Source organism: Pinus tabuliformis, chromosome X, assembly GCF_031772625.1.
Source record: "Pinus tabuliformis cultivar Carrire ecotype Pingquan chromosome X, CPIR1, whole genome shotgun sequence".
Taxonomy (NCBI): domain Eukaryota; kingdom Viridiplantae; phylum Streptophyta; class Pinopsida; order Pinales; family Pinaceae; genus Pinus; species Pinus tabuliformis.
The window spans coordinates 47,717,318-47,736,164 of NC_142308.1; the positions used below are offsets into that span (position 1 = coordinate 47,717,318).

Genomic DNA, 18,847 nt, shown 5'->3' on the forward strand with positions numbered 1-18,847 from the left:
TTCCACTATGCCATTCTGATAATATTCTCTGCTTCGACTTCACCCAGGGTGAATTTGAAGAGGGATGAGGAACCCTATTGATCCTTTTATCTTGTCCCAACTGTCTTTGGTGATTGCTCTTTCACTCTTGCTTGGGCATTGTCTTCACCTCATCTCTGATACCATGTTAAGTTTAGGTATGTTCTATGCTAGAGCAATTTATTTAAATTTCACAGTTAGCAATCATATCAACATTAAAGTAAACTGCAAATAGAACATGAACATAAATTGCAGAAGACAAGCCAAGAGAAGAGGGCACAAGATGTGGCACTAGCCAGGGACAAACCCCACAATGTGGGGAAACCCTTGATCAATTCTTCATTTATGTTCTTCAAAGTTCAGCAGAGAAAGTGAGAGAGATAGTACATTTACAACAAAAGTCAACCCTTTGACTTATCTAGATCAGAGCATACATCATCTCCTATAACGATGATACATGAGATCAGTTGAAAACATTCTGCTTCAACTGATTCTCATCTATTTGCTACACCTTATCGTGGAGCACCATCTCATCTACTTTCATCATCATGCAGCCCATTATTTTGCATCTTCCATTATTATGCAGCCATATTCATCATCATGCTACTCATGCCCATTATGCTGCATCATACATCATCATGCTGTCTCATCCATCATCATGTTGCCTCATACATCAACATGCTGCCTCATACATTAGCATGCAATCTCATTGCCGATCATGTTGGCCTTTACATCATCATGATCATGCTGTCCTTCATAGTCCCATTACTGATCATACTCATATACATATATATTTATTGATCACCAAGTATAAGTCATACCCTTAAAGATCTGACTGGGAGAATGCCGAGATATATTATGAAATCATAGTGATCTTCTATACTATAATAGTTCTGCAGAGAACGTAGCCCTTCTAATTCAAACCCTAACCACTGCTGACCATTATGCTGAGACTGCTACAAGAATACCACCTGGATCTACTTCATCAATGGTAAGGTGTAACAAGTGTATAAGGTTTCCATGAACAGTGTTGAGAAGTCTCCATGACTGCATATAGACCTGCGTATAAGAGTCTTCCAGACCAGCGTATGAGAAGTCTCCATGACTACGTATGGTCTTCCAGAATTATATAGACTACTCTTCATTCAATCGAGATCCTTACAAGTGTGCCATTGGTTATTCTATGCCTATACGGATCTGCGACTACCATACTTGATTGCGACTCTTACGTGCTTGATTGCGGCCTTCCATGCTTGACTGTGGTCTTACGTGTGACTGCGGCCTTCCATGCTTGACTGCAGCCTTACGTGCTTGATTGCGGCCTTTAACTTTATCACTGCGGCTTCCATCTACCATGGCTCCCTTCTACTGCGGCTACCATCTATGCCTGCATATAAAATGTCTTCAAGAACAGCATTAGAGGACTACGTTTTGGCTGCTACAGGCAGCGTATAGACTGTGCGTATATAGTCTCCATGCGTATATCATGACAGCATATAGAGTGTTGTGTATATAGTTTCCATGGCCAACGAATTAGGGCATCACATAACTATTTCCATTGTTGTGCGTATAGTTGCTCCATTGCCAATGGATTAGGGCATCGTACTGCAGCTAGGGCATCATACTCTTTAGTATCTCTCCTTCTCCAAAAACCCAAGACGTGGAGAGGAGATCACATGAAGAGTGTCTCTTCCACGACTTCAAATCCTCTTCTATTTATACTAAAACGTGATGAATAAGCATGTCTATTGGGCTTCTGAGCCTACTCAAGTTGCTGGTCAGCAGCTCAGCTTGATAATAATTCCATAATCAAAATAAATTCATATCTCCATAAATACTTATCGGAATCGGATGATCTTTAGATCAATCCTACACCTCTCGACGAGAGGGATCCAATAAAAATATCAGCTACCATAAATAAGCTGACCCACATAGAGTTTGGCCCTAGTTTCCATTTTTAACAAGCTTGTTATGGAAGAATATTTTATTGGTTTTAATGAGGAGTGTAATTGCCTTTGCACACTTCCCAAGGGTGCCATTCTCTTACACACGTGGTTGGGTGAAATCAATGGATGGTTTTGGAAACAACACATGGTTTTGGCACATGTATTGGTGGATGTTAACTGAATTTCACACACTCTCCTAGGCTTCATATGTAGGATATTTTATTATTTGTTGGCACATTCTCCTAGGTTCATTTTCATCATTATTGCATGGTTATTTCAACTACACTGGTCATTATTTCAGCTACATTGGAAAGTTCCTTCACCTCTTTGACTTGGCATTAATATTATTACATTTGGAGGTTGTTAAGGAGGATTTTCTTTGAGAGGTGTGTTGCACTTGGAAGGCCACATGTGTGGCTTTTGCATGCATGCATTTACTTGTCTCTTTTCTATTTTTGGAGCTTCTTCTTAGACGATGCACAAGTGGTGACTTTGTTCTTGCTATTTTTTGAGGTTTTATCTTGGAGGAGCACACCCCTTTGACTATTTTAACCCTTTCTTGGAGAGAAAACATATGGAGGAGGATTTTATATTGATTTGGCATGGTCAAAACCCTAATTCGTCCCTCTCATATTCAGCTTAACTTTTTCAAGGTTATAACCACTCCATTATTCTACGTTGTTTGATTATCCCATGGAGTTGGTTATGGAGCATTCTTCTAAGAGAGTTATTTTATTATTTTATCACTCATGCATCTTGGAGGGCACACTTAATGAGCCTTTTTATGTGGACCTTAGAGCACATCCTCCCATGTCAAGGATTATTTTGTCTTTTGTTGATCTAGCACCTTGGAGGGCACACTGTATGTGGACCAATTTAGCATTTTGACATGGTAGAAGGATAATTTTAGTGCTACTCTCTCACTCTCTCTCTCTAAGATATATTGCACACTACATTCTATCTTTTGGATTAGGCAAGCTCCCTTGGGGAGACTAGATTGCACATAATCATTAAAATGGTCAACCATTGAATGAGGAGGGATCTAACTACTGCATTATTATATTACTTTTTTTGCTTGTCATGGAGTTATTTAGCAAATAATGTATTTTATTGTAAGAGAGAAGAAACACCCTTTATAAATAGGAGCTTTCTCTCGATTTGTAAGGGTTGGGAATATGAGGATTGACAAGCTCTCCCCTTGGGCTACATTGTACATCCTATTGGCAATTTGGCAGGGCTAATGGAAGATTGGAGGTATCGCATCTATCTTATGTGAGGCTCTTTTATATGTGCAATATTTTTCATATGTTGTTTATTTATTGTAGGAGACCCTTGTAGGATGTTATGAAGTCCTTGTAATGAAATGTGTCATTTTGACAAATCTGTTGTGAAGATCTATGATCCCTATTACATTTATTGTTGTTATGTACATCTTGCATCTATTGAAATTGAGTTGTTCTTAGAGGTAAAATGATATCACTTTCATAACCATGGTTTATAGTAGCACCCATAGATAAATTTACTGCACCAATTTTCAGCAAGTTAAGGTTTGTTCGGGGCAAATAGAACAACCTTTATTTACCTTACATATTCAAGCAATCACTTGCTTAGATCCATGCCTCTTTTCCTTAATTCCGCCCATGATTGGATTGGCACTGATCTCGTTTTCATCATCTTTTTGTTCTCACATCATATTTTTCCACCAACATTATAGCCACTTGTTTTGTAAAGCCTTACTCTTCCCCATAGCCTCAGCAATCCTACTTTGGGAACCCCTTTCTGTTGGAGAAAACCAACCTAAATTGAAAGGAAGATCCACTAAGGTGACAAAGGATAGTCTTCATAAGTTGCACAAAACTAACACCTTGATGCTTAGTACTTTACACTTGTGTTGGTGCTCCTTTTTGTTGGTACATTGTCATCTAAGGGTTGCTAGAAAAGAAAAAACTAAAAAATAGTTTATGGCATAAAAGTTGGACATATTTGCAAAAAGAAAACCTTAGAGGCAAAGGCGCAAATTGAAAGATGCCTAAGGGAGATAGATATAAGTCTTGCTTCACAAAACTCTTAAGTAAGCTTGTTGATTGGAGATGCCAGTATGGATAGGGATCACGTTTCTTCAAGCAACCCAAAGGCAAACTAATGGCTTATATTGTTTACCCTCTCTATTGAACCGCTTGGCATGATTCTTCTATGGAGGGTGACTAGGAGAGTTTCTTAAGTAGCACCCTGTTGACAGTGCTGGACCCGCCAACATGTAAGGGGATCTCCTCAGTAAGAAGTCCCAATTAGACCTCAGACCATTTGGTGTAGGAGTCCCAGCAGTGGGTCGTACAGTAATGCTTTGACCGCGATTTCGCACAGAAGCAAGTAAGATGTCTCTGTTGGTAGCAAGGGTGTGACAATTGCAGCAAGTCAAGGAAGGTGCATGAGAGGTTCAAACACACGGGGGTTGAAATGAGTGCGCCCCTTGGAAACCTATGATAGCACGGAGTTAAAAAAGAAACACACGAGCAAAGATGTATCACAACATGGAAAGCAAGTTAGCTAGCAATCCAAAGTGATGGTTAAACCAACAGCACGTTTTACAAAGATTCATACATACATACACAGAAAAGTCCATACATGCATGCATAAGCAAACAAATACATATATCATTTAGAGTAAACCAAATAGCATAGAATACAATACAACATATGCATGAAACGTGTTGGCTCTGTTATATTAATAAGTGTAAGTTCCAGTCATACAATACATCCATGTCTAACCACTAGTTCCGACAACAAAACGTTACAGCCACAACCACCTGCTCTTCCAAAGAGATGTACTAGCTCTGCACAGTGAAGAAGCCAAAGCTTGTTACAATATTGTCCAAGCTCTCTCTAAGATAGTCCTATCAGAAGCTTGGTTGACCAAAAGCCCTTTACAATGAGTTATGAGGTTCTATTTATGGCAAAAGGTGGGTTGACCCTTGACATTCCCCTTTGTGACAGTTCATCTACCCTCATGACTCTTCATCTACTCTATGACTGTTACATCCAACTATCGACACTTGAACTTCCACTTGACAAAACGTTACATTACAATGCACATGTGCCCATGTGAGACAAAATGGCTTGGGCAAGCCATGCAAGACATCACTGACACTCGGTCCGTTGTGGTGAGGCCAACTCTTTGACATGCTTGTGATGGTGAAGGTGGTGAGTTGATGCCAAGCTTGGTCGTCCGTGATGGTTTGCATGCGCTCCATGGTGACATCTTGATGAAGCGAACTCTTGCCTCTGTTGCATCCGAGACAATGTTGCACGAAGCGGGGACGAAACAGGGACATTTTTTGGAAGCGGGGACGCGGAAGCGTCATTTTCCAAAAAACTAGGAAGAGAAGCGTCTGCTATATATATATATATATATAATATATAATATATTTTTTTCCATTTATACTCAAAACAAACATCCCAAATACCAAATTAGTTGTAGAAGACATGAAAACATGCATATTTTTGCATAAATCAAGATAGATATAGCATCCATTGTACATTAATGATTAAGTATTCGAGCATCAACCATCTAGAATCTAGATTCTTCTCCTCTTGTCTAGCCTTTGCCTCTACCTTGATTGTCTAGGGATATTAGTCAACATTGCCCAATTTTGATCAAACTACCTAATTCAAGACTTAAAATATGGTAGAAAAAGCTTAACATGCTTGATCGATGATTTTAACTTGATTGAAAGGTAATTTTTTGCTAAGGGTGTGACAAAGGAGTTCAACAATTAACACCACCAACACTAGGGTACATATAGGGCTTGGTGCTCTTGATTAAAATGCTAATCGCATACCTTCATACTTGATATAATCTAATGAAATGCCACAATCCCATTGATCCTGAATTCCTAAAAACTGTTAAGTCTGCTGAATTTTGAATAGGATATGAAATTCTATTTTCTCCATATGAAGTCCAATGAGGCTGGAACCACTCTCAAACATGCTGAGTCATTTCATGATAATGTTAAAAATTTAAGTAAAATGATGAAAATGAAAAATAAAGGAGAATGTGACTTTTACTTTAAGAAGTTAACATTACCATGAGGGAGAATCTACTATATTTATATCTTTTTTATCTTCATTCCTCACCCTAACCCAAGGTGGACCCACCCCCAACAAGCAAACTGACCAAAAAAAAAAAAATCAATTTTTTTAGGCCATGCGGCGCACTTTCTGGAAGCATGTATGGAATCGTACGATTCACCCTCCGAAGCGCCGTACGAAACACATTTCGGAGGGACACTTCCGGAATTTCCAGGAAGCGTCCATATCAGTCCAAAACGCATTTCGGAATTTCGGAACCGCGCTTCCGGGGACGCTTCCTGGACGCATCCGTACGGTACACGCTTCGGGCATTAGATCCAAGGGGGAACGTTTCCTACAACATTGATCCGGGTGCATTGGTGTGGCTCCTCCATCCAACTCATCTGCTAGCATGCACATGGTCTTCTTAGGTGCGGCCGAACCGACAACACATTGATGCATTGTGCCTGTGCTAATCTTCCAGTGTGTGTTGGTGGTCATGCGCATCAACTGTCAACTGCATGTTCAGCTCTATTCGAACTTGCTTCTTGTCTTTGCCTCAGTGAGTGTGCTGACTTGGTGGGATCGCATGCGTGCGCACAATGACATGCATGATGTTGAATTCCCTTGCATGTGATCGACAACATTGCTCACCATGTCTGCTCCGTGCCAGCTGCTGGGATGGATCTATAACTTGTACGAGCGCAGTTTCATCTATGAATGCATGTTGCGCCCGCTGCTGTACCTGTTCCTACTGCAACTCATTCTCTCGTCTATGCAACGCATACAACTCCTTCTCTATTATGTTCTTTGTCTTCGCGCGATCTTCATGTCTTGTCGTCACCTCATAGCTTGAGTCTCCAAAGTTGCTTTCATCACAAGTGGATCTACTTGAGCTTGCAACTTTGTTCCGCTTCTGTGTTGTCAACAACCTTCCTCTTGCGTTCGTTGCATCCAGTGTGCTGCCTTTAGCTGTTGTTCATGGTGTTGCTTTCTATGATGTTGCTACCATCATATCTTGATGTCCTTGTCTACAAACAACTTGATGTCTTCGTCAGTAGGCAAGTTCATAGACACTTGATCGACTGCATCCCCAAATGTGCTCTGAACAGTGTCTTCGACTCTGCTCTCCTGGAAACCATTGTACCTGTACTGTTGAGAGGCAGATGAACACCTACGATACCTAGAAACATGGCAAATAATCTGTCAGCTGAAAACCAAAACGAACTTGCGAATTGACTTGCAACATATTTGTGTGACCGATCATGAAGGTCGCGCAATTTCCGCTGGGAGGTCGGGAGACTGACTACCAAAACTGCGCAAGGCACAGTCCGGGATGTCAGGAGGCTGACTGACTGCTGGAACTGCACAATGCACAGTCTAGCCTGGCCTGCTGAGGACTGAAACTGTGCAATGTGCAATTTCAGTCAGCAGTGACATGCAACCAACAAACTGCATTGCGCAGTTTCTGGGGCCAACAAGACACTGCCTCCAAGAATTGCGCAATGCAAGCCTGGAGGTCAGTCCCTGGCTAGACTTGTGCAATTTCTGAAGGGAGGGCAAAGTCTTCACTTCCGGAAATGCGCAGTGCTAGCCGGGCAAGGCACGGTCCGGGCCAAGACAACGCAATCTAGCCGATGGGTGACTAAAAACATGAGAAGTGTGAAAGCATGATGAGATGAGAGCAAACAAGAGTGAATGATCATTCATGCAACCAACAAGTGCAGGATTCGGAAAACAGGAAAGCATGCATGTGTGTGAAACAAGTCGCTGCAACGATGACCATCCATGCAAAACAGTGTCATGCATGCAACAAAATTGAGATGCAAACGAAAACTAAAACGGTGCTAGACTGCTAGTACAAGCTAGTATGCATGAAAATGACAACAAGCGCTCACTGAAATTAAGCAGATAGCACTCACACGAAGCGAAACACAAAAAGCGACAGAAACGTGGCACAAGTCATGAGAAGCGGGCTTACCCCAAAACAGCTGAGTTGAATGTGCCGACGACTCCTAGATGCAATGTGGGATGTCAGAACTGCAAGATCGATGTGAGAAATGAGCTCTACAGCGTCTGGTTGATGAGTTTTGATAAAATCGGCATTGCGACACGCATGCCACAAATCTAGGGAAAACGACACTTGGTGGGAGATTTCTGAAATGATCCTTGCATGTAACCTCCAACTGCTAAAAATAGATCCCTAAAACAAGAGATGCCTTTGCATGTTGCCTTGGGAGGAGCAGCCCATGAATGCAAATCAGTTTTGCTCGGTCCCGGAGGGAACCGGTCAACTCAACTGCACATGCAACAATTTGCTCAGCTGGGAGGAAAGAAAATGCGCATTTCTCGGAGGGAGTTAGGTTGGATGCCCAGAGGGATTGCGCAATTTATGGGCAGAGCAGCTGACTACTGCCCAAAATTGCGTAATTTCTAGACTGAGCAGCCCTGCTGGGAGGAATTGCACAATTTTCTCAGTGAACAGTGACAAGCAAATTTGCGCAATTCTGGAACCCAGTGGGCTACCAAACAAAATTGTGCAATTTCTAAAGGGAAAGCTGGTTGCCCTCCAGAATTGCGCAATTTTTTAAAGGAGTTGCTCAGTCTGCAGCTGGACTAAGTCCAGTGAAATAGCCTGTGAGGAGGATGTAACAAGCTTTGATAGACAGGTTGTCATTTTGCAAGAAAATTACTGAAGCTTGTGTATTTGACAAGACAAGACATGCTGCTGTGAAAAGTTGGTAGTGAGGCTCCAAGACGACGTTGAGGCAAATTTTGGAGGGTGATTGTAGCCGCTACAACACACCCTTCATTTTATTTTTTCAAGATGGCACCCTTTATTTTTTGGAGTCAAGCATAATTACCCCGAAATTTTACAGAAATTGATCAAAATGTTGGGTTTTCAAGATCTCATTTCTATGGTAGAATATCTTCTATGAAATTTCCCAGTTCATGATAGCGGTGCCTTGGGGTAACCCTGTGTTTTGAAATTTTGGAGCCCTGCTTTTGAGTGGCTGCATCACCCGTCATCCAGGAACTGAGAGAAACAGTTTTAATCTTAAGCGTTCAATTTCGTTGTCATGGGATGGAATATGTTCGAGAGATTTATGATCCCAAATGATTCTGCCAATGGGGTACGACAATTCATGAATATGGTGGACGATGAAAGGAGAAAAACAGTACCTGGGTGGGAAAATAGCGGATCGCATTAGCCCCGTTGCCTCTCCAGAAAGACAGAGGACCCTCCTCTCGCATTACTCGGGCAAAGCAATGCCCAATCCCACTATAGGGGTAGGCAAGGCGACCCCTCTTGAGCAATTCCCCCTGGTTCTGCATCAGCAGCTTCACTCTTTCAATAGGTGCTGCAGCTGTCTTTGACACCACAGCTGCGAGGCCTCCCATCAAGAAGCCTGCTGCAAATCTCTCTGAGGGCGAAGATGAAGGTGACCCCAAGGGCCCATTACCGTCTCTGTTCTCCTCGTTCTGCACGTTGTATAAATAATATCAATTCAACATATAATTCATAGACGCAAGGAATCAATGAATATTCATAATAAATGCAGGCAATGAATGAATATACCCGTGAGAATACTTGCCTTCATGAGAGAGATCTGTCTATAATTTTTCTGCCCGATTGGACATAGGGGGGCAGCTGCGTCTTTTATAGGTGATACAGATCGATGGAAAACGTGCAGCCCCCAATTTTTGGGGGCGCGGGGGATTGATAAGGGCCCTCAACTTTCGAAAGTTGCAGAGGCAAATTTTAAAATGGATGTGTGCACTTCTACCCTCACGAGTTGTTATGGGTATCTTGGTTTATTTTAGTGGGTAGCTTAGAGTGCTCGCAATCCACGATCGCGTGGAGGTCTCGTGTCGGGATTCTCTTAGCTTACTTTATATGGCTGTGTTACTTGGTAGAAGCAGAAGAACCCGCTTCTCTTATCTTAGTTACTTGTGTAATGTATATGACCATCGCTTATTATATTTTATAATGCAACGCGTCAAAACGGCATGTGTTCTGAAGATTCCAATCTCTGTCATGCTTGACTCATAAAGCAGGATATTTTTGGGTCACAGCCGTCATATCCCAATTAGATGTTTGGTCTAACTTCATGTTTTTTCTTTTCTTTTCTCTCTCTTTCTTTCTTTCTTTTTTATTATTTTTTTAATAATGAAATATTTTATCTATATAATATATAAAATTTAAATATTTTATAAAATTTTCCAATAATTAAATTCATTTATATATTTAAAAATTAATTTTAAACAATTAAAATTCATAATTTTATTAAAAATCATATCACATATTTACATTAAAAAAATATTTAATTAATTATAATAAATATAACCTTGTAAGAGAGGATATGATTATGTTTTTGTGTTTTGAATCTATGTATGCAAAGATGAATATGTAATCATCAATTTATTTATTCATATAAATAATTATTTTCCTGTAATTGTGGTATAGATGATATTAATTTTCTTTTATCATCAATTTATTTATTCATATAAATAATTATTTCTTCTTCTTCTTCTTCTTTTGTAGAATTTAGACTTCTGTTATCCATATTAATTGTAACAGCGTTTTCGGTAAAAACCACATAAAATAAAATCTCGTCCGTCAATCAATCAAAGGATTTGTGAGCATGTTGCAGACATAAAGCATGGAAGGTTTCGCTCCTCTGCATTGGCTAAACATGGGGAAAAAACCAGTCATCACATTTGCATAGAAGAGGCGAAGGTCATCGCTAGGATTGACCACTTTCATCATGAGAAATTTAGAGAGGCCTTAGAGATCGAACAAAGGCCTTTCAATCTGAACAGAGACGATCATTGGAGTATCAGCAGGTGTTGGATCTCTCCTCTTTCTTCTTAGTTTTTTCATGTTTTCCCGGTTATCTTCCTATTCTTTCCTTTTTTAGTCTTATTATTATTATTATTATTATTTATTCAAAAAAAAATTATTGATCTATCAGAGTTCTAAATTTTTTTTATTTAGTTAGTTATTTATTTAATTAATTAATTAATTTTTATTATTTTTATTAGCATCTCCAAATTCTTCTTTTTTAACAAAAACGATTATACTTTGTATTAAAAGATAGGCAAAACCAGCTGGCAGATTACATTCAGATAGCCCAAGAACCGGCTGTCCTCAACAGATAAATAAACTATTACCATAGTCCTAATGTTCTGGGTCTTCTTAACACCGTCAGACGAGTCGATTTCCAGAATTTTCCCAAGCTTGTGGATACAGACAAACTGTTGAAGTAACAGACAGTAGAACATGATAAACGGAATTAAGGGATCGGCGGAATTAAGGGATCGGATCCCAATCTTCAACCTTGTCTCTTATCCGAGTGCCAACACGAAGGAGGACAGCTTTATTAGCTTCCGCATCCGCTTCCTTGTTATTCTGTCGAAGAATGTGAAAAAAGTTCACCTGAAGAAAGGAGCCTATGAGCTTTCTTATTCTGGTAACCACCCTTGCTAGCCGAAAATCACGAGGGGATGTGTTATCCACGAGGATTCTAATCAAGGATTGGGAGTCACCAAGAATAATGGCTTTCTCAATACCAAGATCCTGTAATTGCTTAAGGCCCTGCAACAAGGCCATAGCCTCTGCTTGTATGTTGGTACTATGACCCAAACCCCAGGCATACATGTTCTCTATGCTGCCATCCGCATTCCTGATGACGCCTCCAGGTCCAACAATCCCCGGATTGCCTTTGGCAGCCCCGTCAAAAAATAAGGAGGAGCTAGCACACTTTTGGAGCCACATGTGGAATTCGCCCTCAACAAGCCTAATCTGCCAGTCTTTCCAAGTGATGTACTATCTCTCACCATCAAAATACTAGAGACCAAGCACACTCCCCCACGCCAGGTCTTGAGGACTTAGATTTTTGTTCTCCAGCTTCCCAAACTTCTCACCAAGAGTCTCCTTGAGCAGGTCGTTGGCTTTTGACAAAACAAGCTTACAATTATGCGCTCTCTTAAAAAAATTTGTGATTGCACTCTAACTAGATGTGCCAGAAGATGAACTTCGGATAGGCCAGCCAAGCTGCCTTGAATCAATTGTTCTTGGGGAACTTCCCGGGATAGAGGTGAGCCCAATCGGCAAAGAAGCCAGTAATAGTGTTGGGTAGAGTAATTGTAGATCCCCATGGGGAAATCGCCTCTTCCCAAATACTTTTGGCGAACCTGCATTCAATCAATAAATGAGAGGCATTTTCCTCGTTTTCCAAGCAAAGGGCACATCTAGAAGGGCCCAGGAAACCTTTCTTCTTAAGTCTGTTATCTATTAGAATGTTGTTGTGACACAATAACTAGTTGAAGAAATCGATTTTCGGCACACACTTCTGCTTCCAAAGACCTCTCCAAGTCCCAGGGCAACAAGGAACATGGGGAATTTTTTGAGTTGTGCATAGCCTTGCGCAACTATGTAAGAACCAGTCTAAGAGACCCAGCCTCTCTTATGTTATTTCCTGGTATTAATCAGGCCCATTCCTTTCAGCTTAGTCAACAGGAAGGACCACGCCTGATCAAGAGCAATCGAAATTTGAGGTTTCTTCCAGCCTGCCCACGCATTGTCCTTCCAACTAGAAATATCCCACAAAGTTTTAATATCACTGTTCAACGTCCAACTTCGGAGCTCAGCGAGCTCTTGGACACCACCTAATGGTTCTTTGTTCATAATTTTGTCATTCCAGATATTGATGAGCTTGCCATTGCCCAGAATCCAAAAGGAATGCTTTTGTATCAGTGGTAAGGCCTGCATGCAAAGCCTATGAATTTGAGATCCTTTAATGGTGGGAGTAGGATCATCCAAGCTCTGTAACCTATGGTCCCTGAAATATTTCTTCCATAGCACCTTTTGAGCCCAACCAGGCTTCAGGGCTATTTGTCTCCACAGAATCTTAGCCCCCATAGCGATATTATGTATCCGCAGGTCCTTGAAGTTCAGACCTCCTTCTAGCAGAGGTTTAGTAACTTTGTCCCAACTGACTAGGGGGATCTTCCTGTCATTCTGCTTGCCACCCTTCCAAAAAACCTACGAATCCACTCCTCCATCTTCTTGAGAATGTTGATGGGTGCCAACATGACCGAGAATTGGAAAATAGGCAGGCTGGTCATAACAGATTTAATTAGCACTGTCTTCCCAGCAAGATTCAGCCACGAGAAACCCCAAGACTAGATTTTATTCTTGAATTTCTCAACCATCGGGAGCCAATCTTTGCTAGAGGGACTCCTTTGGAAGATAGGAAGGCCCAAATAGATGAATGAATTCCAATTAGCAGAACCAACGAAGCCCAGACATCTGGATATTGAGGAGAGATCGTTGTTGGAGATATTCTAGCCATAGAAGTGACATTTCCCCTCATTTAATTTATTGCCGAATTCCAACAAATGTTTCCAATAGTTTCCTGAACCTGGAGGCAGCGTGAACAGAGGCAGCACCCAGCAGAAGAGAGTCATCGGCAAATAATGCATGATAATATCCTTGACACCTCTAGCAATCCTAAGTCCCATAATCTCTTGATCCACTTGACATTTTTCTAAATAAAAACTTAAAACTGAAGCTTGCAAAACAAAAAGAAGAGGGGAAAGAGGGCAGCCCTATCGCAACCCTCTAGAGGCTTTAAAAAACTTCGTTGCTCTTCCATTCACCAGAGGGGCAATCCAGGGCTCAGAAATGCAGGCTCGGATCCATCTAATAACCTCCTGACCAAACCCAAACTTATGCATCACATCAAAGAGGAAATTGTGACGAACACGATCAAACGCATTAGCTAGATCTAGCTTGACCACCATACCTTTTTCTTTCCGTTGCAAACTAGAATGAATGGCCTCTTGCACGAGGATTATATTGTCCACGATCTGCCTACCTTGAACGAACCCTTCTTGATTTTCAGGTATAATAGAGGGCAAGAGGACCTTCAATCTGTTGGCAATCACCTTTGTTATGATCTTGTAACCAATGTTGCATAGTGAAATCGGACGAAATCTGTTAAAAGTGTTGGCACCCTTCTCCTTTGGGATGAGGGTGAGGAAGGCAAAATTCGTGTTGCCTCCAATTTTTTGGCAGTTTTGAGATTTTAAAACCATTCTTTGCAAGTCCTTTTTCACTATTTGCCAACAAACTTGGATGAATCTGGCTGTAAAGCCATCCGAACCAGGTGCTTTGTCCGGCTCCATTTCTTATAGCGCAACCTTTATTTCTTGTCTGGTAACTTTAACCTCCAACTGGTGATTCATACTTAAAGAGATCTTGGAGGGGATAACATCCAAGAACCTTGAGCCCTGACTCATAACCTCGACTTCACTGTAGAGTTTCTCAAAATGGGAGAAGGCAACCCCTTTGATGCTTGTGAATTCCTTGTGGGTAACGAGGTCTTCCTTTATTTCAATTATAGAGTTAAAGGACCTTCTACCTTGGGTTTGCTTGTGGAAGAAGGAGGTATTCCTGTCTCCCACTTTCAACCACAGACTACGGGATTTCTGTCTCCAATATTCTTCCTCTTGCAAGCAAGCTTTATGGAAGCTTTGTTGCAGATTTCCTTCTTTGGCTATAGTTTCCTCCGAGGGGGGCTCCTCTTCCATCTGCAGTTGGTGCTTCTCGAGGGAGGCATGGGCCAACTTCCTTTCATCAGCCGGATTGGGAAGAGATTTAGCCCAGCTCTTCAGGACAGCCTTTACTTTCTTAATTTTTCCTCCCACACAAAAAAAGGAGACCCTGTGATAGGCTGATTCCAACCTTCTTTAACCTTATCCATAAAGTCTAAATACTTAATCCATAAAGGACTGAATCGAAAAGGAATGGGCCCAAGGTTTTTGTGCGCTGAGAGCTCCAACCTTATGGGTTTATGATCCGAAATACTGCATGGCAGTATGAGCATCCTAGCTTCTAAACCAAGGAGAAGATAGGAACTTTGAACAAGGAATCTATCTAATCTCGCAGCAATATGGCCAGGACCAACTCTTTTATTTGACCAAGATTACTTACCTTTCAAGGGCTTGATGTCGAGCAGGTCCCAATCTTGCATGATGTCCTCCACCCATTCCCTCGCTGGATCCCTTATTGAGCTGCCTCCATGCTTCTCGGAGGGGCTAAAAGTTATATTTAGATCACCTGCAATGATAATATTTCCCAGAATTTCTTCCTCAGCCATGAGTTTGATTGAGTCCCAACACTGCTTCTTCTCCCCTGCATTTACCGACACATAAACATTGAAAAGACTAAAGGTCTCCCTTGTTTCTCGGCTTATGAATTGCATAAGCTGCCAGTGAGTGCTTTGTTTTCCTTTGATCAATTCTAGCTTGGCTTCATTCTAGAGAGCTCCCAGCCCTCCCGATGCTCCTCAGGCTGAGACAACCTACCCTCCACTTTTCCTCCAAAGATTCTTGCTTACACGGAGGAAGATCTTCTCCTCCAATTTGGTCTCCTAGATCAGTAGGATAACTGGGATTTCTATCCTAATCAAGCTTCGCATAGCTTCTTCTTTTTGCTTGCTTCCCAACCCCCTGCAATTCCAGGAGACAATATTCATTATTTACCTTTCTGAGATTGGGTGGCCCCTTTGAGGCCCTGTCCCTGACTTCTTGTAATCTTTGGTGTTTTTGCTAGAAGCTTCTCCAGCATTGGTTGACTGCCTTGGAGCTTGTCTTTATATGTTTCTTGCTCTCTTTTTTCCCGGTCAGATTTCCTTCCTCTTGTTGATCTGTGGGACAATGTTTGAGAGTCGACTATTTCTCCTTCCTCCTCAGATTCTTCTGAATCTTGTTCTTCCTCTTTCATCTCTGTAGCCTTTCCCTTAGGGTTTACTGTTGTACTCTCGCCTTGCCTGGAGTTTTCGAGGACCTCTTTCTCATTTGCCTCCTTCTGCTACTGTCTTGTTTCTTGCACTTCAACTGGGGTTGAGGAAAGGGGCTCGAACACATTCTCTTGTGCCTTTGGATGTTGTCCTTGGCTACTAGTAGGAGGCTGTTGCCCTTTTCCCTTTGTAGCTCCATAAGGGTTTGAGGGCTTGGGGTTAGTCCTTGCTCTTTTGACCTGCTTCCAACCTTCTTCCTTACCTTGCACCGCCTCTTCATTTTTGGTACAGTTCTTGGCGAAATGTTTGTATTCCTGACACCTGCGACTCTTGAATGGGAGCTGCTCGTAGTCAAGTTTTTGCACATGAGTCCAACGCCCTACATTTATCTTTATGGCCTCCGGCAGCCCCACTTCTAGATCCACTTCAACATAGATCCTAGCGCATTCGTATTGATCCTTAGTAACTACACGATCTATGAATTTGCCCATCGCGTTGCCTATATGTTTAAGGGAATCTCAGTTCCAGCAGTGCGCAAGAAGATTCGGAAGCCTTACCCACACTGGAACTGCTGATGGAATGTCTTCAGTTGGATCAAAGTCGGGGGTCCATCTATTCAAATAGAGACCTTGAGGGCCCATAAAATATGGCCCATTCCTGAAGATTAGATCCTTGTCTTCTTTTGAAATAAACTCGAACAGAAAATAGCCTCGCCCTAGAAAGTACGAGGTGACACTTTGCTTGATTAACGACCTCCAGTTCCTGCAGATCCAGGCTTCCGTGGCTTTGGGAGAAGGCCAAAGGCCAGTGAACTGTCCTACCAGGGCCCTCTCCGCCAGTGACAAAGCTACCTTAATCAGTCCCTCCGGAGGAAGGGAAACTACCGGAATGTTTTCCAGTTTTTTGACAAACTTAGAAGCATTCAGTTTTTTCTTGACTGGCATCGAAGCCAGAAGGGTCTTGAACACAACATCTTCAGCAGAAGGGGAGGACGGTCGGGAGATGGGAGGAGCCTGGGACGAGCCCAGCTCATCCATGGCAGAGGAGGCGCAGCCCTAACGCGGCCAACGACAGCCTGTGAGCGCACGCAGAAGGTTGCAGAGCTCGAAAAATATAGTATCTCCAAATTCTTATTGATATTATATCTGTAATATAATTTAATAATATTGATATTATTTAATATTAAAATGAAATTATTCTATTGATCTTATTTATATCTTAATTCAAAAATAATATTAATTATTAATTTAAAATTCTTTTTAATTCTGGGTCAAAGGCTTAATTAGTTATTTCAATTTTTTAGTCAAACTAGCTGTTATTTCTAACGGCTAGTTAGTTGCTCTCATCATCTATTTAGTCCATCATCTATTTATTCCATTGCCTAAATCTGGTTCCTCATCTTGTCCTGAAGATGAACCACATTGGTTGGTTCGAAACGCGTCGACGAGATTTTATTTTATGTGATTTTTACCGAAAAGACTGTTACAATTACTTTTTTCTTAACTTTTAAATTTGGAAATAATTGACAAAATCTCTTGAAGGAATAAAAATTATTAAAAACAAGTTTCCCTATAAACATTATTTTTGTTATTATCAATGAATTACAATTTTAACATCCAAAACTATTTGAAGTTTTGAAAAATAAAAATGTACACTTCATCAATCTCTTTGTCAATCAAATCCTTTACGAATACCATGCTACACTCACTCCACGGACCGATGTACAAAATAAAGCCGTAGTCTAACTAGCCGAAAGAATAGCCTGGAAAGTTATGGAAATTCCGTCATATTTAGAGAAAATCTGGCAAAGATTTTTGTAAATCGAAGTTACAGTTGTTAAACTTCAAAATTTTAGGTGTCCAAGACGTCTTTGATGGTGCTGAATCCATTTCCACCATCAAAAAGACGATTCAAACACTGCCTCTACAAGATTTTTTGAAAATTTTTTGCCCAAATTCTAGTCACTTTTGACCATCCGGGCAATTCCTCCGCCTCGGTAAACTACTCCAAAATAAACATAAAAATGAATACAAGTGACCATGCACTCTTACCAAATACTTCACATTAATTAAATGAAAATACATAACTTTCAAAGCAACTTTCAAATACATTATAGAGAAAAAATATATAAGAAGAAATGTATTTTTAATAATAATAAAAAATAATATCTTTATTTTAAAAGTTTTGAATTATAGATAGAAATTTAACAAAATATATAATAAATATTTTATTACAAAAATTTAATATTGAAAAAAAAATACTATTATAGAAATTTAAGCAAAACAAAGTATTGATTTAATGAGAATTATAACTTCAAAATGAGAACTCTAGCAAAAAAAACTCCAAAAAGCATGAAAAAATAGCCAAAAATGAAAAGTATTAACGCTGGAATAATCGGGGTAAATTTTCATTTTTCTGGTTCATATTTTTTTTTAACAATGGCATTAAAAACTAAAAATTTTGTGCGATAACCATGAAAAACACTTTCAACATTTTTTTAGCAATGGCATTAAAAATAAAATATCGTGACTCCAAAAGCCCTTAAAATTCCAATAGTTTTCAATATACCTTGTTGATGAAATATCACAATTTCCAAAAACCTAAAAATTCCAACAATTTCCAACCATAGCGTTAAAAATAGATATCATGACTCGTTAAAAATTGGTATTTTTCAACCATGACCTTAAAGATAAAATATCACCACTCCTAAAAACCTTAAAATTTCAACGTTTTTCAGCAATGGAACTAAAACCAAATATAATGACTATAACAAGCCTTAGATTTTCAACATATTTGGCGATTAAATATCGTGACAAAATTAAACCTGAGAAATAAATACCTAAATCAAAAAGTCATTATACCAAATGCCAAAAATATAGTTCTTTTAAAATCTTAGCCTAAGACAAGGCCGTGGAGGTGGCGTAGTGGTAAAGTCGGCCTCGTCATGACGGACCGGTCTTGTGTTCGATCCCGAGCAAGGTCGTAGCTCGTCGTGCGAGTAGTTAGT

The 18,847-nt window shown here is 40.5% G+C and overlaps 1 protein-coding gene across 2 annotated transcripts in view; it reads right to left on the reverse strand.

The window, feature by feature from the left end:
• The window catches only part of ER-ANT1 (endoplasmic reticulum-adenine nucleotide transporter 1), a 95,890-nt gene extending 85,950 nt beyond the window's left edge, over positions 1-9,940 (reverse strand). Inside the window, exons 1-2 of one of the 2 annotated variants that reach the window (XM_089448383.1) lie at positions 9,628-9,940; positions 9,215-9,514 (exon numbers count right to left, since the gene is read on the reverse strand). In XM_089448383.1, the coding sequence (XP_089304509.1) occupies positions 9,215-9,514; positions 9,628-9,633 (306 nt within the window). In that variant the 5' untranslated portion in view covers positions 9,634-9,940. The remainder of the gene's footprint in view (positions 1-9,214; positions 9,515-9,627) is intronic. The other variant, XM_089448382.1, reaches the window with a different exon arrangement.
• Between the last annotated feature and the right edge of the window lie 8,907 nt (positions 9,941-18,847).